We start from the raw sequence: 27952 nt of genomic DNA on the forward strand, positions 1-27952 counted from the left end.
GTTGTGTTAGGTCAATACTTATATTAACATTATATATAAAAAATTGGTTTTAATTTTGTGAAAAATATAAGGGTTAGGGGAAAAATATTAAATAACTATACAAGTGTATTAGTAATCTAAAAGTGTCAATTGAAGTGCATCTACATTAAGTTTTTTAATTATTTGTGTTACTTACATTGCAGTAAACAAGTATCATTATGGCGGATCGTGATAGACAACGTGCGAGGGGCAAGCAAAAGGTGGGGGAAAGTAGTAAACAAGTATCTTAAGAAGAATAGCAATTAAAGTCCTTGCCCAAACATGTTCTGCATCTGGTTGTGAGAGGAACTGGAGTACCTTTGCACTCATCCACTCCAAGAGGCGCAACAGATTGGGGTCTCAACGTTTATCTGACATGGTGTATGTGCACTACAACTTGAGGCTGAAACTGCAACACATACGCATGGGACATGAGGGACAGAGGGGCACCATTGATCTAGCTGACATCTTTCAAGTTGACTCAGACGATGATGACCCTATTGTGGATTGGGTGAGGGATAGAGGTGAGCCAGTGTTGGATGAGGAGGGAGGTAGGCCCGACCCCATGATAGCTTCTGAGATTGGTGCTGATGTGGACGAGTATATGGCTGACGAGGGTCAGATACATGCGAGGAAGCCTCGCCATACCATTCCAGCCCATGGTGGCAATGTTGCGATGATGAAGACTGGTCAAGTCCTCAAATGATGATGATGGTGATGATGGTGATGCTGGTGGTGGTGATGGTGATGCTGGTGGTGGTGATGTTGGTGGTGGTGATGCTGGTGAAGAATATGACGGCATGCGAGAGCGTTATGTGGTAGGCCAGGAGGCCCAGGATTCGGCACCTGTAGACCCACTCCGATTCACCGGAGAGACACGGTTTGATCATGCCACACAAGATACGGACCACGGAGCACGTGCCCCGCACCCCCCCCTCGAGAGGCCCCCTACATACATACAACAGCAAGCGTTTAGGGGTCGACAAAACAGATTGCAACCTGATCACATGGACATTGATAACCTATCTAGCTCTGTTGGTGGTTTGAGTATGGGTGATAGGGAGGGAGGACCGACTGGACATTGGCGTGCCCCATCTTTTGACGCACATGCCACTCCATTGGCATCGGATTATGGTGCATCACAACCATACGGTGGATATGGATATGGATCATCATCATATGGGCAATTTAGTGGGGTAGGGGACTATGACTACCAGTCCCAGTCCCAGGGACATACTGGATCATCTTTTGTAGATAACATCTTTGCATACCCTAGCGGACCTAGCTACCAACCTCACCAGCCATACATGCAGCCAATGCCATCGCCTCTTGCGCCGGCGCCAACATCATATCACAGTGGATCATCTTCTTCACGGACTGGATCGATTGGTAACCCTAGTTTATATCCTAGGATAGGTTACCTACAGACTGTTGATGATTCCATTTACGTGACACTTGTGGATGACTACACTCGTTTCTTCTCCGATTCTATACCGTGGTCCACATATGTCATTCAAACAGAGAGCAATGGACGTCGACTCGCGAGGCATGAGTGGGATTGATCCAGGGAGGCACAAAGAACTACTATTAGCGAGTTTAGCACTTGTAATTTGTAACTTAAGTTGTGATTTCATTAATCTATGTGTATTTAACTATTTATACATTAAGGTCGGCGACCGTATGTCAATCAAGGGTGCAAGCCCAAAACACCAATTTGAATTCACATTTTTACAATTTTATGGTTTAAATGTGTTTATTAAGCTTAAATAAGGCTGTCCATGAAGTTTCAGGCCTAAATATGGCCAAATACCCCCCGAGATGGACCCCCGAAATATTGCAGAAAAAATGCAATATTTCGGGAATATTTCGCGATATCTCGGATATTTCGGATATCTCGGTAGGCCCGAGATACCGATATATCGCGAGATATAGTACTATGAGTGCCACTAGGTGCAGGAGTGGCAGGGGCAGCAGCCTGGAGAGCTGACTTGTCAGTAATAGGAGGGTGCAACATGGCAGCCCAACGGTTTTCTTCGGAGGAGACCAGGGCATAGGACTGTTCAAGTGTGGGAAAAGGCTTGTGACCCAACACTTGAACCCGAATCTGATCATACTCCACATTTAATCCTGCCAAAAAATCATAAACTCTGATCTTGTCCACATGTTGCTTATAAGAAGTAATATCGGCAGCTGTACTTGGGTGAAAGTCAGAAAAATGGTCCAGTTGCTGCCAAAGGCTGCGCAAGGTAGCATAGTATTTGGAGACTGTCAACTCTCCCTGAGTAGTTCGAAGGACCTTCTTCCTGATTTCATATGCCTGGGCATCATTGCCAAACTGTCCATAAGTCTCCTTGCAAGCAGCCCAAATTTCCGAGACTGTGTCAAGGAGAAGAAAATTGTGCTGCAGATCTGTAGTCATAGAACCAATCAGGTAGGACATAAGAACTCCATTGTTGGCAAGCCACTTGTCTTGAGCAGCTCCAACCTCAGTAGGCATAGCAGTGGTTCCCCTAATATGACCAGTAAGGCCACGGCCAGCAATGGCAAAGGAGGCAGACCTAGACCAAAGAAAGTAATTTGTGCCATCCAACTTGATTGGATTTGGGGAAAAAGTATGATAATCTGGTGTTGAATCCACAGAGTCACCCATGAAGACAGTGAAGAATCCCAAATCGCAGAAGGGGGCTGTAGTGAAGAGAAACCCAAGAAAACCTCCAAGTTAAGGGCTGCAACAAGGATGAAAGCCCTCTAATAATGAAGGAATAAATGTCTCCAAAAATCAGCAACACCAGACAAAGAGAACCTTGAGATCGATTTTTTCAGGGTTTTGAAAAAACCCCTAAAAGTGCTGAAATTGATAAGATGAATTGAGGCCTGAAAAGTGACTGGATGAGGCTGAAATTGCAGTCGAATTAGTCTTGAACAAGGGAGAATCACTCCTCAAAAAATCAGAATCAACTGATAGATGGAACCCCAAGGTCGACTATTGTCAGGGTTTTGAAAAACCCTGAAAGTGTGAAGAGATATCGATCTTGAGAGGCTGTAACTTGATATAACTTGATGCAGGTGCTGGAATACTAATGTGCTGCAGGTCTGGAGCTCCAATATGGTGAACAAATCCCTTGTAGTATAGAGTGGATCTGTCCAACGAAGGCTGAAGTCTTCAATATACGCAGCAAAGAGGCCAAGCACCCTATCGATCAAATCTTCATATCATGGGATGAGGTAACAAAGGAGGGCAGCAGCTGGATCAATAGATCACCTCATCAATGCTGCCCTATGAGACAGAGAAGAACAAAACAAAACAAAGGGAAGAAGAGAAGAGAAGAGAAGGGGAGAGAGATCGAGAATTAGAGAGGGAAGGGGATCGTGGATGACAATGTGAGTCCTAATTCATAACCAGCTTTGATACCATGTTAAGAGGATCAGAATTAGAACTCGATGCTTGGATGATCAATTCATCCCAAGCACATATGTATTTATAACTATAATGAAAGAATGAATGTAATTACATGAGCAATGTGGGACTAAACCACACGCAAGAAACTAACAAAATAATAAACGGAAAAAGTGCAGAATACCCACACGGTATTCTGGCCCATATACCTAACATAATTCAACTATGATTTTACAAAGAAGAGAAAAAACTTTGTACCTTCAGCAGCAAGATTGGCTACTACCTTCAAGGCTTGGATTTGGACATCCAGATCTTCAGATCTTAACAAATCTAATATCTTTTGAAGACCAACTGTATATGTTGCATCAAACCAATTGAAATCAGATATTTCAAAAACATGCATCAAGAAAAATGGTCCAAAACCATTATCCATAAAATTCAGTGTTAAAAAGATCGTGCCTTCCTCACAAATTTTTGTAATAGTGGTCCTTTGACCATATATTGTCTCCTGTGATTGGCTTGACTTATGCCTCTGGCCAAAGGTTGCTCTACCTTTGTTTTCTTCCATATATGGTTTTTTTTCCTGCAGTAAGATAAATGTGACCCAGTCAGGAGAGACTGATATATAACGACCAACATTTGAATATCATGTGGACCCACATTAGGCCAAGGGCCATCTCTATCCCAGCAAACTGTCAGAGCTGAAAGAGCATGTCCGATTCAGGAGGCAATGGCTTCAGCTTGGGCAATCCCCTTTTATTTTTACTACAAAAAATTTCTGTTTAGATTATGCATAAGGGTACTTTGGAAATTTCTAATTGCATGATCTGGGCCTGGGTCATGTTGAACTTGCCATATTTCATTTAGTGTTTCGTTGGATATTCTTTATGCTTGGGTTTGTTCCATTTTGTACCCACTTGATCTAGTTTGGAACTGGTGAGAACCTTATCTTAAAATGCGATAACGAGAGTTTGTCCACATATATATTGAAACTTCTGGTAATCCCGTCTTCCATTAAATGTATTTAAATAAAAAGAATTATATTTCTGGAATCCATGGTGACCAAGTGGTCACGGGTTTGAGTCTGGAAACAGCCTCTCCGCTGAAAGCAGGGGTAAGGCTGCGTACATTATGACCCTCCCCAGACCCCACAGTGGCGGGAGCCTCGTGCACTCAGCACTGGGTATGCCATTTTTTATATTTCTGGAATTCATCTAGTCCACGTATTGGGATGGAATTCAGGGTCCCTATTTGTTGATTCTTCAAAGACTGGTAAACAGACAACAACAACACAATCAACATTATAAAACAGAGTAATTACTAGAATAGTTCCAATTTTCTTTCTTTATCCTCTTTAAATTAATGCAGATTCCCCATTAACTGCATCCATTCTACCTTAAACTCTTCCAAAACCTTCAACAAATGTCTATTCCCCCTCTAATGCAAGCGCTTATACCACAACATAAATCTTAATCTCACAAACAGCATTTATTAGTACACCAGCTAATTAGAGAAATCTTAACTGAATCTGGAAATTACTAAGAGCGTCCCAGTGCACGAGGTCTGGGAAGGGCAAATGTAGGCAGCCTTACCTCCTGCTTCACAGGAGAGGCTGTTTCCAAGTTTCAGGAGGCAGTTTATGTCGACTCAAGATTCAAGAAATCAAATTTCAAGCTACCTCATCATCAGTTTATGTTGACTCAAAGGTACACTTTAGCATGATTCAAGAACTTGGTTTCGGTACTGGTTTCGCCCAGCCAAAAAACCGAGTTGGGCCGAGATCTCGGCGATTGGTGCATTTTTTTTAACTCAAAGGCTGGTTCTAGTGGGTTTTCTAGTTTGGGCCTGAAACTTGGTACTCAACATATTTTAGGCCATTTAAACACAATGACACTATCAGATTTTGCAAAAACAAAGTCCAAATAGGTGTTTCACTTCGGACCCTAGGTTGGTAGGCGATGGCGAACTAAAATACCCTACTCTACACATAATTTAGTAATAGAAAGCAATCAAAGCATTCAATTAATGTAAAACAACTTAAATAAGCATTATAAATGTAAAGTAGGGTATTTTACATCAATCTTAACATATATGATATACCTCTATCCTTCCAAGCCAGTAAGGCTCAGACTGTGCCACATAGGATTCCCTAGTCGAAGTGTTGCTGAATAAATGCATATAGTCTACCACACAGCCTAGATAAGTGTTGTCATCAGCTATCCGAAGGTACCCTATCCTAGGGTATAGAAGAGGCGGTTGCGATGGGAATAATGGGATCGATCCACTGCTACTGCCACCAGGCATGTATGGCTGGGTTGGAACTTGGGACTGTGAATAGGTCGTCAACAAACCCTGACCCAGTGCTCCGAGTGTCGAAGTCATGACTATAGTGATGATTTGTAACAAATCTTGCAAGTTTGATGCAAATAGGATGCTAATTGACATCTCCGGCAAGTTTTCCGTCCAAACTAGGTGGCAAAAGCTAAAAAATCAACTCACCACTGGTTTCCCTATCGAGTTCACCGAGACAGTCAAGTTTCTGTCGAGAACTCGACTGTCTCGGTCGAGATTTTTCCCCTTTTAAACATTGGTTTGGTCCACATCTCGGTCGAACCGAGATCTCGCCGAGTCCGTGTAACTTTGTATTTCGCCTCCCATCTCGACTCGCTAATTGAAAAAAAATGAGTTTTAAGAGAGATCTCGTCAAGTTCTTGAACCATGCAATTTACTACTTTAGCAACTAACCCCCCTCCCCTTTTCAATTGCTCAAATTGAGACAATTCAAACCATGACCCTAGTGTTTTTTTTTTTTTTTTTTATATGGAAACCATGACCCTAGTGTTGTTTTAAACTGAAAGACATAAAAAAGGGGCATACCCAGTGCACGAGGCTCCCGCTACTGCGGGGTTTGGGAAGGGTCATAATGTTCGCAGCCTTAAACCGAAGGACATAGTGACATAAAATTTCCAATTCCAGCTTTCCTTTTCATTCCTGCACCTATCACTAACTTACTGTTTTTCCTTTAAGTGTTAATCGTGATATACTCTAAACTATCATTAAAACCTAGATCAAAATTGTGAAAACCGCAGTAAATTTAAACATTGGAACTTGTATGATTTCAGGTTCCAGTTCTATGTCCATGGTTGCTTCGATGATATGGGCTGCAACTATCGAGGACGTAGATCAATCCCTCGACACACCTATGGAGGATTCTAGGGAGTCTTCCAAACTTGCCCTTCTGGAGTCAGAGGACCCTGATGGAACCCCGCACCAAAGCTACCTGTGTCGGATCTGCTGGCTGGACAACATGCAAAACCTCTCTATCAATTAGCTCTATTGTAAGTGTTATTTACTTGTATTTTATGTTGGATTATATCGACCAATTAGAGTTTAGAGGGGCAGTTTAGTAATTTACCTCTATGGGACCCGCATCCCCAGTGGGGAATCCAGTTCCCAATAGTTACCCATCCTCGGATTACCCATAATGTCAAATGACATCATTTTACATTTATAAGAAGCTAATTAAGTAATTAATTCTACTTAGAATTAGTTTAAAGAATTTAATTCACAAAACAGATTTTTAGTATTTTAGGCAAACATGCCTTAAATTAAACCACTATATAAACTAACATATCTAACTATTCACTACTCTAAACACATAAGAATCGATTCCAGACTTTGAAGAATAGAGAAGAAAGTAGAAGGAAGGAGAAAAGAGAAGAAGAAGAAGGGAAAAAGGAAGTCTTACCTTGGGGCTTTGATTCTACATCTGAAATTGAAGCCTTGGAGTCCAAATTGGTAACCTGGCTGCATAATACTAGGCTGCTATCACACTGTTACTGCTGCTGTACTCAGGTAGGCCCTAATTCCTCTCATTCCCATCTTGATCTTCTTCAATTTCAGTCCTAAACTCAATTCTGCCATTAAAGCTTAAAGAACCAAGCTTTATTAACCAAATTCTGCCTATTTAAACCCTATTTTGAACCAATTAATGGTTCAGGTGTGGCTGTGACCTAAAATCCTCATCTTAGGAACCCAATTCTTGGCTGAATTGTTTAATTCATGAACCCTAAATGAGTAATTGTAATTAATTAACTAAAAACCCCCAAATTTAATGTGGTTTTGAAATTAAACCATCAATTCATATGGACCCACCTTAGATTAAGGTAAGAACATGAAATTGGATGCCTGCATGTCAAGATTTGGGGGTTACAAGCAAAACCCCCAATTCTGACTTATCAATCGGATGCAGGTGCAGGAATTGAATCGGTCGACCGTACGGTCTGGCCCCTGAATCCGGTTCAACCATTTTGGACCAAAATGCCCCCTAGTACCTTGGTTTGACCTTGGCTTGTTTCCTGACCCTAATAATTGGTATTTTCTATTGTTTTAGGACTGTTTTTGCCTGTTCTTGACTGTTCTTGTCTGGGTTGCTGGAGTTTTATTACCTAGGCTAGCCAATCACATCAGGTAAGGGAATTTGACTTAATTTCTGTGTGTTTATTGTTTTAATTACTTTTTGTTCAGTATGCCATGTCATGCATCATAACTACTACTCAGATCATGTAATTTATTAGCTTTGTATTCTTTGCACTAGATTGCATGTGAATTAGGTTGCATTGGCATATTGCATTGCATTGATATTTATTTGATACTATACAATTGATGATAATGATGCACTGTTTACTTTACAACTGATCTATACATACATGTGCAATCATGATAGATTGCATTGGGTTAGGATGCTTCATTACCCAGTACTACGTCCCTTACCAACAGGGGAAGAGGTGTTGGATAACCCGTGGTAGGTCCGAAGGGTAAATTCCGGAATGCCATTCACTTTCCCATGCTAGCGTGTGTACTCCGCAGTGGGAACAAACAGTAGGGTTAGTCACTGGGGGTCCGTTAGCGTCAGATGTATGATGCCTAAGCTGTCGGGTCTCCACCGTAGTAGAATGCTTTCGCTTAGATGACCGACGTTTGGTTATGTGTTTCCGGGACCGAGGCTAGTATTCTATTATAGTAGTACTTAAATCTCATATGACTCAGTATCCATGTTAGGAGCATGCTTGCTTAGGACATTCATCATGGATTGTTGTGTTATGTTTGCATGCATTTCCTTATTGGGCTCAGTGGAGCTCAACCACGTGGATCCTCATATTTTTCAGATGATACTGCTGTTCTGGTGCTTTTGTGGGAATCTCTTATGCACAGGACTCTCCTTCAGTTTATGGAGTTGACACTCCTCTGGCGGTGGAGCATGATGCTTCGTGCTCGTGCGATGACTGCGCTTTCTCCTGAGTGACTGCTAGATCAAGCTTCTTCCCCCTTTTTGTTATACACTTTTGTATAGTTATTGTAGATAAGTCTTTTGTTTACTTTACTACTTATGGAACAAACACTGTAACTCAGTTCTTTTATATATATATCATAGTTCATCTTTAGTCTTCTTTATTACTGCCTTATTTATATATTTAATTGCTTCCGCTGCATTTAAATTCTGTAATTGTGAATATGATTGCGAATAGAGTACAACACTTGCGATCTTGGTGGGTTGGTTGGATGTCAGAGACATCCAGTCACACTTCGCCCTTATAAACCGGGCCGGGGTGTGACAAAAATTACCTAATTACCTAAAGTCCTAGATTAGTTTTGCCCCACAGCCCAAAAAGCAGCTAACTAGACTGATTTTCAGAGAATATGCTTGTTAAAAATTCTACAGCCAGACATCCCTTTGTTATTTCTTGGTTGGGCTGCACTAAAATTGGTGTAAATTAAAGGCTGAGGTAATGATTAAAGATCGACAGCTTATTCAGCCATTCTTTAACAGAAGACAGCCCTGGAATGGAATGGAAACAAGATTTCATGCAGCCAACCTGAGTAAGTGGGAAAGGCTTGGGCAATAATGATGGACGATGCTTCAATTTTTTTTTCTTGCCTAACATTGTAATGCAAAAGAACTGCATTTATAAGAATCTGATATCTGATGAAGGAATAAAATGACAAACCTCAAAATCGATATCATTGTCAGGAACAAACTTTTTGGACTTGACCAGTTCAGCTTCAAGATATTGCCTCTGTTGCTCTTCAGCGTATAGCTTTTGTCTTGCCATATGGAGCTCTTCACTTAGTGTTACCTTACATATAATCTAAAAATGTCAAGAAAATATTTAAACTGAACAAAAAAAAATTCAAAATAACAAAATTAATGTCATATTGGGAATTTGTGCATCATCGATCCAAATATGAACACTGTAGAACAAATGATCATTCTAAATAAGCTGATCTAAACTTACAAGTAAGAAAATTTGCATACCAATCCCATATCACATTCACTCATACCTTCTCTGATAGGAGTTTCTCATTTTCTGTTCTCATACATTGAAATTCATCTACAGTCTTCTGATGTAGCAGACAAATTTCCTGTGACTTCATCCTAAGCTCATCAATCTCCTTTTGCCCTTCAATCTGAAAACATTTTCATTTTGGATGATTTAAGGACCATGACAGGTCAAAATTCATCTCAAGAGAAACTAGAGAAGCATAAAAACCAGAAAAGAAAGAAGCTATCATAATTTTGTATGCTCTGCAAACAGAGATAATAGAGAGTTGGTAAAAATTGATTAGCTCTTGCAGGTTCAACCGTTGGGGATCAATTCTAAGTTTTCCACCTCATGAAAATTTCATTGGAATATTTCAAATAGTGCACCCACCAGATGAAAATTGGGATTGGGGGGGGGTGAGAGTTCTCAGTCAGACCTTCTCTGATAGTAGTTCCTCATTTTCTGTTCTCAAAGATTGGAATTCATTTACTGTCTTCTCATGTAGTTGATACATTTCTTGTAACTTCATCCTAAGCTCATCAATCTCCTTTTGCCCTTCAATCTGCAAGTATATTTACTTCAGATAAATAAAGGATCATAATATATCACAAGTCACCTCTAGAGAAACTAAAGAAACATAAAAACCACGAAAGACAAGATATTATCAATTTGTATGCCTTACAAAACTGAAAATAAAAGAGGGGTGGGGGAGGAAACATTTAATGGAACTTGAGGGAATGTTAAGACTTGCATAATTGTTTACCTAAGGCCTAACCTAAAGAAAAAATTGGGCGAGAGAAGAAATGTGCAAAACAAGGGATGAGTAATGACTTGCATATGCCTTGCCATACAATGTAGATATGATAAAAATGTTGCATGAATGCTTAAACATTAGTTTATATCCTCTCAACCTAACCTGACCCTAACCCCTGCCCCCTCCCTGTCCCTGCCATCTCTGGCTCCCATGGCCGGCCTCTCCGGCCAGGTCTCTTCTCCCAACTCACCTGCACCTTCCCCCTTCCCACTCTCTCTCTCCATCCCACCCTGCATGGAATTCCCTTTTCAACCATGCCCCTGCTGCTTCTTTTGAAGGACTTCCTCTACACTTTGTCCCCCCATCCTCTGTCGAAGGTACCAAGGTCGCTCATTGTCCTTCTGGACTGCTAGATGAGGAAGCAATTCTCTGGGAAAATTCACTAGTTGGTCACTTCATCGGAAGTAGACCCCATTCCACATAGTCAAGCTATCCCTTTCCAAACAATGGAGAGTTCAAGGGTCTTTCGAGACATACCTGATGGGGAATGGCTTCTTCATCTTCAAGTTCATCGACTCCCATGACAAGACCCGAGCTCTGGAAGGAGGTCCATGGCTTGTGGGACGAAAGCCAATCTTCTTGCGGCAATGGACTCGTCATCTTCAGCTTCAGAGAGTCGATCACTCCATCCCTCTCTAGATCTCTCTACCTAGGCTCCCTCTCCACTACTGGTGCACCGAAGGTCTTAGTCTTGTAGGCTCAGTTCTTGGTACTCCCCTACACTCTGATGTCAGAACCAGCAGAAAGGATAGACTCGCCTATGCTTGCATTTGTGTCGAAGTCTCTGCAAGTGAAGCACTTCCAACGGCCATTATAGTGATTGAAGATGACGATCACTCTTTTTTGCAATCGCTGTCCTATGAATGGTCTCCGTCCTAATGTTTGGTTTGTAAAACCTTTGGTCATGACTCATCCCTTTGCCAGCCTAACCCCAGTGCTACTGGAGAAGAAGTCGATGCTTGCCCAATCGACTCTCTCGACCCTGGCCCTTCCTCCACCACCACTAATCCCCCACCCAACCTCTCCACTGACAACCCATTGCCTGCTCAACCTGCCTCCACTACCCCAACTCATCTCAGTCCTCTCAGTTGTGGCCAAACGAAGACTCGCCGCCATCACCGCCAACGCCTCCAAGAGCAGCCTGCTTCTCGTTTACCGAGAGGGCATTCTAGTACCCTCTGGTCCCTTCCGGTGGTCCATGGCTTTGAGGTGCCACCAGTCTGAATCCCTTCGACTGTCTGCAACAGACTGACACAACTGGTCTGCAACAGACCGACACTTCTGGCCCTATCGTCCTTCCCAAAGCAGCTTCTTCTCATCACAACCCTTTGCAGCCCGCTGCCTCGACCTGTCGCCCTCCATTGAGATCCCCTGCTCCTGCCATGCGAAGATCTTCCTCTAACCCCTTGTCCTCGAGAACCCGTACCTCCTCATTTTCTCATCAAGTCAACCCTCCCTCCCCTTTTACCCCTTCCACGCCATCATCTCTTTGACTGGGGCCCACTCAGCTTTTGAGCGAAACTTCAAGTCCTATTCCTCGAACTACCTCTTTGAACCTTATATCGTGTCCCCAGCTTTCACTGGGGCCCACTGCCTCAAACCCGCCTAACCAACTTGGCACTCCAATTCCCTTTGATTCTGGGCTCACCTTAACGCACAAAACCACTTCTAACCTGAACCCTATTGAGCCCACCCACATGCCATCCCCTACCTTGGGCTCGGACTTGACCCAAGACCTGACCCACAACCCTCTCCTCTCTTCATCTTCTCCACCTGTCCCCACTGGTTCTCCAGCCACCCACCCCTGCTCCCCAGCCATTTCCCCGCCCCACTGGACGAATCCTCACCCATTCTAATGTGTGACAGCCTCGCAGTGCCTCCCACTCTCATGCCAATGCTATCCGTCCTCTCAAGGGACGTCCGCTGCCCTCTCCTCCCTTTCCTCAATGAATCATGGTCTCATTTGGAACTCTAGAGGTCTCAACTCCCCCTCAAAGCACTCTAAAATTCGCTTGCATATCAAACTTCTTCACTCTAGTTTCTGCTGCCTCATTGAAACCCAAGTTCAAGAATCAAACGCTGCTTGTATTGCTGCTTCCATTGCTCCTGGCTGGTCCCTAATTACCAACTACTCCCATCACCGTGGTGGCAGAATCTGGTTTCTAAGGGACCCCTCAAAAATCCAACCTACCCTCATCTCCTCCTCCCAATACCTCCACTTCAGCATTGCAACCACCCCTGGTAATTCCACCTTCTTCTTTGCTGGCACTTATGCTTCCAACTTCCCCTCCGAGCGCAGTTCTCTTTGGTCCGATCTTCGCTCCATTGCTAATCAAGTAGGCTCTCTCCCTGGGGGCTTAGGGGGCGACTTCAATGTCATTTGCTACAGTCACGAAAAAGCTGGAGGTGACAGAACTGACTTGGCTTCAATAGAAGCTTTCAATGAATGCATTGATGATATTGGAGTTAATGATTTGAGATGGTCTGGCTGCCCCTATACTTGGCACAACAGAAGAAGTGGTGATGCTCGGATTGCTTGTAAACTCGACAGGTTGCTAGTCATGAAGCTTGGCTGTCCTCCTTCCCTTCCTCCCATGCAACTTTTGACAACCCAAGTATCTCTGACCACTGCCCCATATCTCTGCTCATTCAGCCTTATACCTCCTTTGGCCCAAAACCATTTAAATACTTTGACATGCGGTCATCCCACCCTGACTTTCTCTCCATTGTTAAAGAAGCATGGGTCAAGCCTGTTCAAGCTTTTTCTACCCCTCTCATTGCCTTTGCCAAAAGGCTCAAGAATGAGAAATGTGTTCTTTAAGCTTGGAACTCCAATACCTTTGGGAATATTTCTTTGCAGGTCTCTAATTGCAAGACCAAATTAGCTGATGTTCAATCAAGACTTCAACTGGAAATCCACAATGCTTCTTTAGCGGATGATGAAGATCTTAGTTTGGTTCTTGCCTCTCTGCTCTCCCAAGAAGAAAGTTTTCAGAGATAGAAGGCTAGGATAAAGTGGTTAGAACTTGGAGACCCAAATTCAGCTTACTTTCACAGGTCCTTGATGTTCAGGATTAACACCAACTCCATTCCCATGTTGGTGACTTCGGATGGCACTTCTCTTCACAGTGTGGACGGCATTAAAAAGGAAGCTGTAAACTACTATAAAGATCTGTTCAAACCTCCTTTGACCATTTCTGGCTCCATACCGGACAATTTGCTCAACAAGTTTGTTTCTCCTCATTGCATCACCTCCCTTTAGGCCATCCCCTCTAAAAATGAAATCATTGCTACAGTCTAATCTCACAAAGCCAACAAGGGCCTAGGTCCAGATGGTTTTAGTATGTGATTCTTCTTCCACTCTTGGGATATCATCAAGAATGACCTTGTCCAGGCTATAAAGAGTTTCTTTTTCAATCCAAACAAGATCAAGGGTATCAACCATACTTTCATTTGTCTCATTCCAAAGAAAGGAGGTGCTTCCACTATGCCAGACTTCAGGCCTATATCTCTTTGCAATCTCCTGTACAAGTTCATAGCCAAGATTCTTGCTAACAGGTTGAAATTGATTATTGACTTTCTTGTTAGTCACAATCAGTCCGCCTTCATTGGTGGTAGAAACATTGCTGACACCATTCTGCTTTGTCATGAGATAGTTAGAGGATTTGATAGAAAAGCTAAATCCCCTTCAGCTGTCATAAAGATTGACATTCATAAAGCCTTTGACTCCTTACATTGGGACTTCATCTCAAAGGTTATGACCAAGATGGGGTTCCCCTACCCCTTCATCAACTGGATCCACCACTGTATCTCCACTCCCCAATTCTCAATTTTGGTAAATGACAGTCCAGCAGAGGCTAATTTCCCTCATCGGTAGGAATTTGACAGGGATGTCCTTATCCCCTTACCTATTCACCCTAACCCTTGAAGTCCTCTCTAGGAGCCTCCAGCTTTACACAGACCAACAGCTCATATCCCCAATCTCAAAGTGTAAGGCTCTCAATCTTACCCACCAGGCTTTTGTTGATAACCTTGTGATCTTCTCCAAAGCCTCTCGTCTCCCTTGAGACAATCATACCCTGTCTCTAGACTTTTGAGGATTTATCAGGCTCTGCATCAACCCAAGGAAATCTCTTTTGTTCTTGGGAGGCGTTCTGAAGGTTGACAAAACATTATTTTTTCAAATGACTGGCTTCTCCATTGGGAAATTTCCGGTCAAATACTTGGGTCTCCGCTTGATTCCGGCTAGGTTATCTGCCCATCATTGCATCCCCATGCTCGTTACATTCGTAAGAAGCTACAACTTTGGAAAGGTAGACTTCTGTCTTATGCTGGCCGATTAGTGCTCATCAAATCAGTTCTTCAGTCTTGCTACATCTATTGGTCCGGCTGCTTTGTGCTCCCTCTGTCTACCATCAAAGACCTGGAATCTCTCATGTCTACGTTCCTATGGAAAGGTTTTGATGCTACGCAATTTCTTCACCCCATCAACTGGGCTCCAGTTTGTCTCCCTCTAAAAGAGGGTGGCCTTGGCCTAAGAAGAATCAAAGATGTAAACACAGCTGGTATTATCAAGTTGATATGGAACTTGATCTCCAAACACCATAATATTTGGGTTGGTTGGGTCTACTCCGGCCCCCTCCGCTCTGACTCTATTTGGACAGCCCCAACCTCCCTAGATGCTTCTTGGGCTTGGCGCAAGATCTTGAAGCTTTGCCCTACTGCTCTAGAGGTCATCTCCACCAAGATTGTAGATGGCTCTTCCACCACTCTATGGCTTGACCACTGGCATCCTATGGGCATACTTTTGTACTTTATCACCCCCAGGATCAGATATAACTCTGGCCTTCCAAAGCACTCCAAGGTTACTGATATCATCATGCTTGGAGATTGGATGCCCCCAGCTTCCTCTTCTTCATTACTTACTTCAGTCTGGAATGCTCTGCTGCCCATTATTGGTCACTCTTCTGGTAGGGGAGATAGGATCACTTGGACTCCATCCTCTTCAGGGCTCTTCAGAATCAAAGCGGTTGGAACCTTGTCCGCCAGCATGGTTTTGTTGCTCACTGGCACAAGCTGACATGGTTTAAACATCATATCCCTCGGCACAGTTTCACGGTTTGGCGTGCATTCTCCAACTGCTTCCCAACGCATTCATTTCTCATCCATCGCCAAATTGTTGTCTCTCCCTCATGCTGCCTCTGTCCAAATGTCATGGAAAGCATTGACCATCTCTTTTTTGCTTGCCCCCTCTCCTTTTCAATTTGGAAAGGAGTGTTAGCTATGTGTTGGCCTCGGTCTAGAGGAATCTTAGAGCCCGCTTGATAACCTTACGAGAAATAGTTTTTGGTGTTTTTCCGTTCCGAGAAACGGGAAAACAACCAAAAACTGCTTGATAACGAAGTGTTTTTGGAAAAATAAATTAAAATTTATGCTCCCTGGAAGACTTTTGACAGAACATGTTGGACATGTTCTGTCATTCTGTGCTGAAAATTAATAGTTGTGCCCGTTAAACTGCTCACGCCTCTAACCTCTCTCTCACCTCTCAACGTCTCTAACCTCTCTCTCACCTCTCACGCCTCTAGCCATTGAAACCTTGTACAACCTGCAACTCATCTTGGAGGTAAGATCGACCTCGTATTCTATCCCTTTCTTTCTCTCACTCTATCTCTTCCTCTCTCTCTCTCTCTTTCTGTCGCTTGCTCTTTGTGCGCGATTTGGTTCACAGAAACCCTAAGAACCACGGTTTCTGTGTTCATCCATTGGAGTGAACTGAAAGCCGTGGTTATTAGGGTTTCCCACATGAGAACCTTCGCAGCGAAGTAGGAACCCAAGAAACCTTCATCGTTGCTACAAACTTCAACAAAATCACTGGTTCAATATGCTTTCGCCATTACTAGAAACGAGAAGACCTCCCTCATTGAAAGCCCAATCGAAGGGAAATTTCAGGGTAGGTATCCGAATGGACTACCCTCTTAAGTACAAAGTACTTATTCACCCAAAAGATCAAGCCAGAAATAAAGCCAAGCCACTGAAATCATACCTGGTGGTAGAACAGAGATCAGATTTGATTTCAGTTTGATATATGACAGCAGGGTTGGATTTAGGGTGCAAGAAACAAGGGCTAGGGCCGCACAAGAGAATCGATTCAGACCCTAGAGTTTGGGATGGAAAGATGAATAATTGAGAAGGATCTGTGTCCCTCTTGTAGAACCAGATCAAGCTGGGACTGAACAGAACAAAACAGGGATGCATGGGTAAGGAAAAAATAAAAAAAGGGAAGAAATTGAAAGGAGGAAGGGAATCGTACCAAGAGGTGAAGGGAAGAAATACAAGTCGGCCAAGTCAGCAACTCGCCAAGCAAACACACACAGAAGGTACGATCCATTGATAAAAGATTTAAAAGCAGGTTGCAATTGCAGACAAGACCCATAACCAGGAGAAGAAGAAGAAGAAGACGAGGAAAAAGTGAAGAAAAAAAAACGTTTTCCAGAACAGGTTTACCAAGCGGGTCAAAAACGGTTTCTCAGCACTGAAAAGAAAAAAACTGTTCTGCTGTTTCTCAGCACATAACCAAAACAGAAACAGCAGTAAGGTTATCAAGCGGGCACTTACTTTTCCAAAGAGAATGGATCTGGGTATACATGACTTTTGCCGGCTCTTCGATTTGCGACATTGTGGGAAAGCTTGTCTTTGCAACCACCATAAACCAGATTTGGATGGAACGGAACACCAGTAAATGGTCCACTGCATCTAGACCCCTACAGCTTATTTTGGACTCGATTTCCTTTGACATTAAAAGCTAGCTAGCTTCGATGTCCCTGTTATCATGATACCCCAAGGAACAGACATATTGTTGTATCCTGGAGCCTTCCCTCCCCCTTCTTGCATCCCCCCTCTTCTTGAGGATTGGGTTTTGTTTGGTTTGCTGTTATTTTCTATATTCTTTCTCCTTCCCAATTTCTTGAGCCCCATGTTCTCTCTTCTTTTGGTAATGAATTTTTATTCACCCAAAAAAAAAAATTTATTGCATCAGAATTCATCAATATATTGAGTTACAAGCCGGCTTGAAATTTCCATCTCTATGATGAGCTAGGCGATCACAATGCTGGTTCACCACATAACTAAAATACTACGTCTACGTCATCAAGTGACAAAATCAGGCTTATACACATGGAAGTAGTGCTGAAATTCACACAAATCATTGTATACTACGTAAACAAACAATTACAGAAGTCCCATGGCCATAGATGATGCGGTTATGCATTTATATAACCATATCCTAAATTGTATTTATTTATGACGTTTAGTTAATTTTCAACACTTATTTTCTATTTTTGTAATTTATATACTAAACCGGTGTCATAATTTCATAAAGTTAATACACATAAATATATGAATGGCTACCAAACATTGCATAAGTACTTCCCCACTCCCCCCCCCCCCCCCCTTTTTTTTTCCAGAAAAGAGCAATTTTGTTGAATATATAAAAGGGGGCAAACAAGCCTATAACAGAATACTGGCAAAGAAAGCTAAAGCTTAAAAAGGGGGAACTCAGTCCTAACCCATATTGGCGAGGGCTTACCCGAGAAAAATAATAAGACAAGCCTACGGGGGATCTGCGAGGCGCACCGAAGGGGTCCGTGTCCTATTCGACCTTCGGGGGATCCCAGCATATACACCAGGCCGATCAAAAGCCACACGAGCCAAAAGAGCCTCCTCCTCTGGTGAAAAGGGAGATGAAGTCCCCTTTTCAACCAAAGGTTGTTCTACTGCCGTGACCACCACTTTAATACTAGGCTTTGCCTTCTTTTGATTACGAGTTCTACCAATAACTGGAGTTGCCATACGGCCACTCATACGACCACCTCGAGGGGCATTCCTACGGCCATCACGATTTTTCCGACCCAACACCTGAGTCCACCCACCTTGCATCTCCTCATGACCCGACCCACCCACATCTGACCCAGATACACAAGCAGAACCCATACCCATATTTAGGCCCGAATCCACTCCATCCGACCCACCTACGTGAGAAGATCGCTCCTTATTTGAACATAAAGACTCCTTTCCCAACTCAATCTCCACCTCCTCATTACTTTTAAAATCCTTATTTGAAATTAAGGAGTCCTTTCCCAACTCAATCTCCACCTCATCATTACTTTTAAATCCTATATTCCATTTTGCAATAAAATCTCCATATTGATTGTCATCATCCTCATCTACAACTGTATGAGAATCCACAAAGGGATCAAGATGATTAATATCTTTGATAGACAAACCTTTACCTACCAAATTAGCACCCATATCTTCACTATTGGACTCCAACGAATCCTCCTCCAAGTCCGCCAACAATGCAAAATCGTTATCAACAATAACCGACTTCCCTCTATTCTCTCCAAAGGTTTCAAAATTTAAATTTGAATCTTGAACTAGCAAAATTTGTTTCATCCCCTTACCACCCTGGCCGGCTACCGGATAACCATCTCCTCCACTCAAAACCACCATTGAAGGCAGTGGAACACCACCCTTGGCAGCAACTTGGGGAGCATTCTGACCTGCTGCACCCCCCTCCACATGCGCACAAACCGACGAGGGTTCACCCACCTCCAAGATACCCCTTTCCAGATCGCTCTTGTGATTGTTTCCGTTCTCTCCTTGAGACGTCAGCCCCCACCACAAATGGGTCCTTTGCAACACAATTGCCATGATCTCCTTCTGCAGGTAGCACATTAGATGGGCCTGGCTCCACCACATGCCCTAGCTTGTTGCAGCCCACGCAAATCGTGGCTTCCTCATCATGGCTAAGAGCACCGCACAGTTCCCCTTCTTCGCACTCCTTCTGTAGCAGGTCCTCGCCTTCCTTCTCACCTACCATGGGTGCCATCACCTCAACACACACACCCTGAACCTGCTCCAACCCCAGTAGCGGCTCTGCTCTCTCCATACTCACAGGGTACAAACGCGTACCATCCTCTGCAGGAACAGAAACTAGAACCGCCTCGGTCTCCCCCACAGCCCTAGTAACACCTGCCTGGTTCCCCGTCAAACACAAGTCATTTTGTAGACGCGAGAAAACTACTGCGTGCGCCACCGTCGCCCCATCGCCCTCGACAACAGGCACCACTCCCTGGCCCACCGCTCCAAGATTCCCACCACCCTCGCCTTCAACCCCAACTGTAGTAATGGGGGCCCCCTCTCCAGGCTCCCTCTCGGCCTCATCCGAGTGTGCACCATTCACCTTCTCGCCAGCCAAGCCCCGAGCACCACCCTTGTGAAACCCGGTCAAATTTCTGAATAAATTTGAACTTTTGGAGCCTGTGTGATTTCAGGTTCTGGTTCAATATTTGGCCATGCTAGCCTCTAAGTTGTGGACCATCTTGATTAAGAAATTCAGACCTATCTCATGACTCGTCTTTAAAGGCATTCCGATCAGCCAACTACCGTGGCCTTAAATGAGTCTGAGGTGTCTAACGGAAGACAACACATAAGCTTGGCATGCTGGATTGATGGCTATGCAGAGCCTTTCCTTAAATTAAAACATTGTAAGTATTATTTTAAATGAAGTTATACATATTGTGTGTACGACCAAATAGAAATTCAGGGGTATTTTAGTAAAATTGACCATGTGGGACCCACTTTCCCAGTAGGCAATGCTTTCCCCGATAGTTACCCGTACTCGGATGACCTTTAATGTCGCCCAACATCGAATTATGGATAGAATAGTGTATTAAATACAAATTTCAGATATATAAACTGTTATAGAAATTGATTTAAATCTAATTTCAGTCAAAAAGACTAAAATGCCCTTTAGTGCTTCAATGCCATTACCATATGTATATATATATATATATATAACCTTCTCTTTACTATTACAATCACAACAAACTAAAGGGGCTGAGAGAAACGAATTCTCTCTTGGAAGAACCAGAAAGCAAGAAGGAAAAATAGAGAAGAAAGGAAAAGAAGAAGAAGAACCCTACAACCTACCTTCTACTTCTGAAATTGAACTTAGAGACTCCATTAGAAGGCTGGTGTACCTTGTTTCCTGCTCCTATATTAAGGTAAGCCTTGAATACTTGATGTCTCCCTCTTTATTTCACTTCTTCTCCATCTCTAGTTCATCTATTAGGAAATTCTACCATTAAAGCTTGAAGACCAAGCATGGGATTTAGAGATTGAGCATGTTTGGACTAATTGGAAACAATTTCTGTCCCTATGAGACCTGAAATTCAGTAATCCATCAAGTCTGCAGGCTGTATTGCTGTTTTTAATAGTATTTCATAAACCCTAATCTAGTTAATTAGGTTTAGTTCTTGAAATTATCAAAATTAGGAAGTTGTTTATGAAATTTAACCCCTATGTAGGTAGACCCACCTTAATATGGTGTTAAAACACCAAGATTTACCCTTGCATGTAAGGATCTGCCCAAAAATAGGAAAAACCCCAAATTCGGACACACTCCCGGATGGAGTTGCAGGCCCAGAGGAGGTCGACCGGCTCCTTTGGAGTTTGCATCCGGCTGGTCATTTTTGAAGCCCTTGATGCTCTGTTATGTTGGGGTTTGCCCTAACACTTCATGGACCAAATAAACACTATTTTGTCATGATATTTAGGTCTGTTTCTCTGCTGTCTTTGTGTGCTTTGCTGATCTATTGGAGAACTCCCTAGTTGAACTAGAGTCCAATACAGGTAAGGGGATTCGACCTTAATTTCCTGCGTGTTTATCACATTAATTTCAACTTTATGCTGAATGCCATGCTCATGCATCATTACCTCTATACCTGGAGCATGTAGTTTTCTAGCTTTTATTTAATGCATTAGACTGCATGTAAAAGAGGTTGCACAAAGACATACTGCATTGCATTTGCATTGATTATTTATATGATGTGAATTTATGATGATGGAATTCGGTAATTTATAACTCAGATCATGCTTGCCTCATCATGTTTAGACTGCACTGGGCTAGGTTGATATTCATTACCCAGTACTGTGCCCCTTACCAATAGGAGAAAAGGTGTTGGACAACCCGTGGCAGAGACCGATGTGTTAGTTTCGGGATGCCATCTTCTGTCCCATGTTAGCTGGTCCCTAATTCCGCTATGGGAATAAACAGGCAGGGTTGGTCATTTAGGGGTCTGTCGGGGTCCGATGTGTTAGTTCCGGAACTGGCGGGTCCTTACCGTGGTAGAATAGTTTTGCTCGGGTGACCGAAGGGTTAGTTCCGGGACCGAGGTTAGCATCTATTACTAGTAGTAGTACTTATACCCCATGAGACTTAGTATTTGTGCTAGGAACATGTTAGTTTAGCACATACATCATGGATTTATTATGTTTGTATGCTTGTACCCCCCTTACTGGGCTCAGTTGAGAGCTCACTCCTGTGGATATCCTTATTTTTCAGGTGATTTAGTTACTTCTAATGTTGGATTTGCGGCGCTGGAGTTTGAAGTACACAATACTTCGTGCGCACGTGATGATTGCGCAACCTCCTGATCTTGGCCTGATAGTCCAGGCTACCTCCTCACTCTTTTATGCATTATAAATGTTTTATATAGTTATAGTATAGTTTCTTGTATACTTTTACTCTGTGGTACCTTTGAGAACTGTATAGTTGTATCACAAGCCTTATCCTTTATATAAATGAAATATCACTTAGACTTCTCTTACTAATGATGTTATCTCTATTAATTAAATTGTTTCCGCTGCCTCTGATTACTGTGTCTGTGAGCAATGATTGCGAATAGGGTACTGCACTTGTGATCCTTGGGGATTGGTTGGATGTCAGAGACATCCCGCCACACTTGGCCCTTAATAACCAGGCCGGGGTGTGACAACCCTTCCCATGCTTCCTCCTACAACTCGCAGCCATGTGACCCACCTTGGAACAGACATTGCAATATGCCGGCATGTGCTCGAAGACAACCCTCTGGAAGAAAACTTCCGTTCCACATCCAACCGAAACCCTATATGGATGATTCTCACGCAAATCAAGTTCCACACACACTCTTGCCGCAATCGTACGCAAGTAACCCACAGTCGCTCCATCAACCTTGATCGGCTTTCCAATCGCACCCGCCACAAAGAGCAGAAAATTGCCTTGGTACAAGTTCACCGGCAACCCCGGGAACGAGATCCACACCGGGACAATGGGGGATTCATTCCCTGGCCTAAATTGCCGAGTCCATTTGAAGAATCTAAACAAAAACCCTTTTATGTGTAGCTGTTCTTTCAACCAAACCTTTACATAATTAGACCTATCAACAAACCGAAGGAGGAGGTGTCGCTGATCAAGACTAGAGATCGCTACATCCGCGATTAAGTGAAACGCTGCCTGCAACCCCGCCTTCACATCGAACAGGGACGGTCTACCATACGCACACTTGGCTATCAGAGAAAACCTGAATGGGATCTCCGATCGTGCAATCTCTTCTTGGGTGAATATCACGGCTGGGAAGCCCATGTAAGTGGTAGGACCCCGCAGAGGAACCACCGCAAGCTCAATCGCTAAGCCACGAGACACCATCGAAGCATAGGAACTGCGTTGCATGGGTGAATTTGGGCACTCCTCCCGAGGAGGATCCCCCATGACCAGCCCTTCGTCGCCTATCGGCTAGGGTTTTTCAAAACCATCATTTGGCCAGAGAAGTTCGAAAAGCAAAACCTCGATACGACTTCCCCCCCCCCTCACACTCACATACACAAACATTTAGTGGGGATCAAAAGTAATAAAATATCATAATGGTAAAAGTTTTCCTGGATGGCATGTACACTATGGATGGTCCACCTATTATACCACACAAAAGGGTGATGGGGTAATTTTAACTGTTGGATATTTGTAACGGGTCTGGATTGGCCATATGTCAAACTTCAGACTCAAATCATAGTTCAAAATCTTGTCGAGATCTCGGAAAACTCAAGCTTCTTGAGATGAGTTATTATATGAAACAAAAAAATGTAAAAACTCGAAAAACTCGACCGATATTTCAAATATTTCGAGAATCTCGGAGAAATCTCGGTGAAATCTCGAATATTTCAAGAATCTTGACCTCCTCAGTACCCATAGAGTCATAGTATTGTATTGTTGGGACTTGGGAGTTAAGACGTGGAAGAGTGACGGAAGACTAGGGTAGTAAGGTGTCTATGACTTATGTATTATTCATTGTACTTAGGTTGGGTGTCTATGTAATAATCATTGTGCACACTTCAGTGTATCTTGTGGTTTGTAGCAGAAACTTTAAGTCTTTAACTATTTCTTAAATAATTATTCAATATTATGTGCATAATTTACCTATTTTGCTTGCCAAGTATGTCTTATATCATTCAAACAATGTGTAGAATAGGCAATATTACATTAAAGGTTCGGCCTTTACTACCAACCAAGGGTGCAAATCCAAAACACCAAATTGGGTGTTTTTTTTTGTTTAAATTTGAACCTTTAAATATGTTTATTAACCCTAAAACAAGCTTACCTTAAAGTTTCGGAGCCAACTACAGCCATATGCCCACCGAAACATAAAAAAAAAAAAATACATTGTCTCGCCGAGATCTCAAGATCTCAGAAAACTCGACCTGGTCGAGACCAAGTTTTAGAACCTTGACTCAAATTCAATCTTAAAACCTCCCATGAATTGGTATTTTCACCATGTATTTTCAGCCATTGATTTCTCTTCAATAAGTTTCATTTTTCTACTGGGTTTTCAAAACTTTATAATGCCACTTTCCAATTCCATTTGCGCTGAAACTAGAAGTGAGCAGGCCTTGGGATTTACCTGCCCACAAATTTTTGGCCCCATCTGACCTGCAAAGTAGCAGATTTTTGTGCCATCCATAGATTCCATTATGATGAAGGAAACGTCCAGAAAACTGCTCCCATAAAATATCAGTCTTCCATAAAAAAAAATCACGAAACAAAGAAATGTAATTTCAGCCATTACATATCTTAAAATATATCTGTTTTATGTTGACGTTTTTTTATATACATCTCTCAATAGTTTTTTGAAATATTAAAAAACTATATATAAACTACAACGAAGTATAATTCGTTGCATTCTCTCATATCAACAAACTAAAAATTATAATAAAAGAAATGTATTGGGATGGATTTTAGTTCAGAATAATTCTCTAATGAAAGGATTGCCAATTACCAGGCTCTTGTCACTAGTTGGATTTAAATTTTTAACTGAGAAAGACAATTTTTTTGTTATTAACAAAATATTGCTCAAATCTTAAGACAATTTCATGAAATTTTCAAAAAATTTCTTCAGACAATTTCATGCAATTATGGAATTTTTTGTTTTCCCTATTATTTTATATCATCCTCCCTATATGTAGGGAAACTTCAAACTTCACCAGGACTTTGGACCCTGCATGTGTCTTCCAAAAACTGCAAAGTTGAAAAGAAATTCTGATTGCACTCAGGAATGGAGTACAACAATAAATCCATTAAAATCAAAAGATAAACAAGGTCAGGTTGTGAAGGAAAAAGATAATGCATGGAAATTTCTGCATCCACCCAAACCATGTATACACCAAATTCCTCTTCCTAATGAAGGTTCCATCACCTCTTCATACCTTAAGGTATTTGGTGAAAGAGAATGAGAAGGCCCCTAAATAGTAGGGGCTATGCAGCTTAAGAATGGGACAATTAGAATGATATATATTGGTCACTGAGCTACATTTGAAATGCGAAGTGTACAAGAAAAATCAAGTACAATTGCAATTAAACAGAAGCATAAAGTTAACCTGAATTGAAATTAAACAAAAACATAAATTTAACCTGAATTGACTTTTGGTAATCACTTATGAGTTTCTTTGCTATAGCCAATTGTTCATGAGCACTTTCAGCACAGGCATGTTCATCTTCTAGTCGCCCCGTCAACTCTAAAATTTTCTTCTCATACATATGAGTAGTGTCCATAAGTGCCTTCTGATACGTAAAATCTTCCACCTCATTTTTCTACGAACAACGACAAACTGCGTTATAAGCCCACAATCTATTCATATTTAGGAAATAAAGATAAATGTGAAAACTGAATCACTACAAGAAGCTTAAATGGATTATTGGTTCTGTTGTGGGAGTAGATTCAGGGATGGAAAGGGGAAGTACAAAACAGAAAACTGCAGAAGATAGATATCAAGCCTATTTAACAAATAAATCAATTAATAAATAAATTGCAATGTCTGAATCATCTAAAATGAAAAAATATAAGAAAGAAACCCTGGAGAACAATAAAAAAAATACTATGATGGGACCCTACTTCTGGATTACGTATTGGCCAGTAGACGACAATGAAAGAGAAGAATTGATCTTTTAGAAGTTGCGGCAAAGTCTTCCACTCAGAGTATTGATTAGAAATTAGGATGACTGTGTTAGAGTGTATGGACTAAGGGTACTTTAGTACATGTCTATGTCATATGTCCTAGAGTTGTATTTTTATCTTTTATTTCTGTTTCTCTTTTACCTCCATAGGGAGGTCCTTGTAATTTCCTAAGAATGTCTTAATGAAGTAAATGGATGTTAGGAGAAGTAACTCCTAACATTCACGATTCTCTCCAACTGTCTTCTTCTTCCTCTCTTCTTCCTTCTTCTTCTTCTCCTTCATGCTGTAAATCCTTCCTCCATTACTAGGATCAATCAACTATAAATATTAACTTGGTATCAGAGCATCAAGGTCCTCTGGTTTTCGAGAGTCGGCTAGGGTCAGCCTTGTTTCCTTGTTTCTTCTACCTCTCTTTGGAACCCTTCTTCTCTTTAGGGTTCCATTAGGGGCTGTACAATGTGATGCAATACATCCCTTTAGAGTTCCATTCTTTGATTCAATATAGAATGGAGGGACTGCAGATATTGGTGAAGAAGAGTTGAAGCTCCAGCAGCTGCACAAAGATTACCGCCAGCCTCTGCAACCTTTTTTTGTTTCTCCCTCATCTCTCAACTTTTTGGGATGAGGTTTGGTGCTTTTGGATCGTTTAGGGGTGTCCTTTCAACCCCTCCAACAGTCGGTTGAAGAGAGAAGCACCTCGAGGAGTGTTGCTCCAAAGATTGCTGCCCAGTTTTTTTCCGCCAGTTGGTTTCTCTTCTCTGTTCGATTCTGCCTGTTGGCAGCTTGGTTTGCTTTGGGGCTGGGACCTTTTGACTCACCTTGAGGTCCTCTTTAAGGCTTATAAGGTCTTGATTGATACATGAAGCAGGTTTGAGAGCTTTACTCTCATCCACGATACTGCCAGCAGGGTATTCTCTCTTCCTTTTTTCTGTTGAAGACCTTATTGAGGCTGTGCTATCTTGTGTGGTTCTTCATTATTGTGAGTGGCAGATTTGATTAGTGTTATGGCCTTGGATGATATGTGCTGCTGTTGTTTGGTTTGTGGAAACATTTAGTTTGTGTTCTTTTTTCTTCAAGTGTATGCTCTTGGCTGCCTGTTGCTTGCTGTTCTCCTTGTTGTGGTTGGGTTGAGGTGTCTCCCCATTTATACTGGGCTTTATTTTGCATTCCCCTGAGTTGTTTGGCAGTATGTCTATGATGTCTGGGGCTGATTCTGAGGTCAGTGGACCAATTCCGGCCAGTGATATCCCACTTTTGGCTTCCTTTGACAATCCCAACACCCAAATATCTGTTGTGAAATTGGACAATACCAATGACTTGGATTGGTCCCGTTCTGTGAAGTTGTCCCTATGCAGTAGGGGGAAGTTGGGATACATTACTGGATCTATCAAGGCTCCTGCTACCACTGATGCAGGCTATGTCAAGTGGGAGACTGAGAACTCCACTGTTATGACTTGGCTGATATTCTCCATGAAACCTGAGATAGGCAGGAGGTTTATGAGTAAGGAGACTGCGAAGGATATCTGGGACAGTGCCTCCAAGATTTATGATAGAGTTGGTGATGCAACTAAAGTGTATCAAATCCTTCAAAAAATCATCCATATGAAACAAGGTGATAGAAGCATATCTGATTACTACAACACTGTTATCAGCTTGTGGGAGGAGTATGATCACTATAACAATATCCACCTGTCTAATTCTGAGGATGAGGCCATGGTCTACAGGAACCGTGAAAAGGAAAGAGTCCTTATTTTGCTGGGTGGCCTTAACCTAGAATATGAGCCTCTTCGTTTGCAAATCCTAGGGAGATCTCCCTTTCCATCTCTGGATGACGTGTGCAGCTACTTGCTGAGTGAGGAAACCAGGAGAGCAACTATGGATGTTACCCCATCAATAGAGAGATCTGCTTTTATTTCTAGTTCCCACAGAGACTGGAAAAGTGGGGGAAGAGGCTAAGGGCCAACTCGTGGAGATCACCGTGAGAGGTTCAAATGTGATCATTGTGGGAAGCTTGGACACACCAAGGACAGGTGTTGGGATCTTCATGGGCAGCCCCCTGGTATGCATGGGTGGTTCC

General features: G+C 42.4%; 1 protein-coding gene across 6 annotated transcripts in view; it reads right to left on the reverse strand.

Moving 5' to 3' along the window:
* LOC122653123 (kinesin-like protein KIN-UC) overlaps positions 1–27952 on the reverse strand; it is a 114799-nt gene that overhangs the window by 37899 nt on the left and 48948 nt on the right. For 2 of the 6 annotated variants that reach the window (XM_043847061.1, XM_043847063.1), the window contains 6 exons: positions 25332–25511; positions 10175–10300; positions 9758–9883; positions 9424–9552; positions 3875–3998; positions 3674–3766 (listed from right to left, as the gene is read on the reverse strand). In XM_043847061.1, coding sequence (XP_043702996.1) covers positions 3674–3766; positions 3875–3998; positions 9424–9552; positions 9758–9883; positions 10175–10300; positions 25332–25511 — 778 coding nt within the window. The remainder of the gene's footprint in view (positions 1–3673; positions 3767–3874; positions 3999–9423; positions 9553–9757; positions 9884–10174; positions 10301–25331; positions 25512–27952) is intronic. The other 4 variants (XM_043847059.1, XM_043847062.1, XM_043847060.1 and 1 more) reach the window with 4 other exon arrangements.

This window comes from Telopea speciosissima, chromosome 2, assembly GCF_018873765.1.
Source record: "Telopea speciosissima isolate NSW1024214 ecotype Mountain lineage chromosome 2, Tspe_v1, whole genome shotgun sequence".
Lineage (NCBI taxonomy): Eukaryota > Viridiplantae > Streptophyta > Magnoliopsida > Proteales > Proteaceae > Telopea > Telopea speciosissima.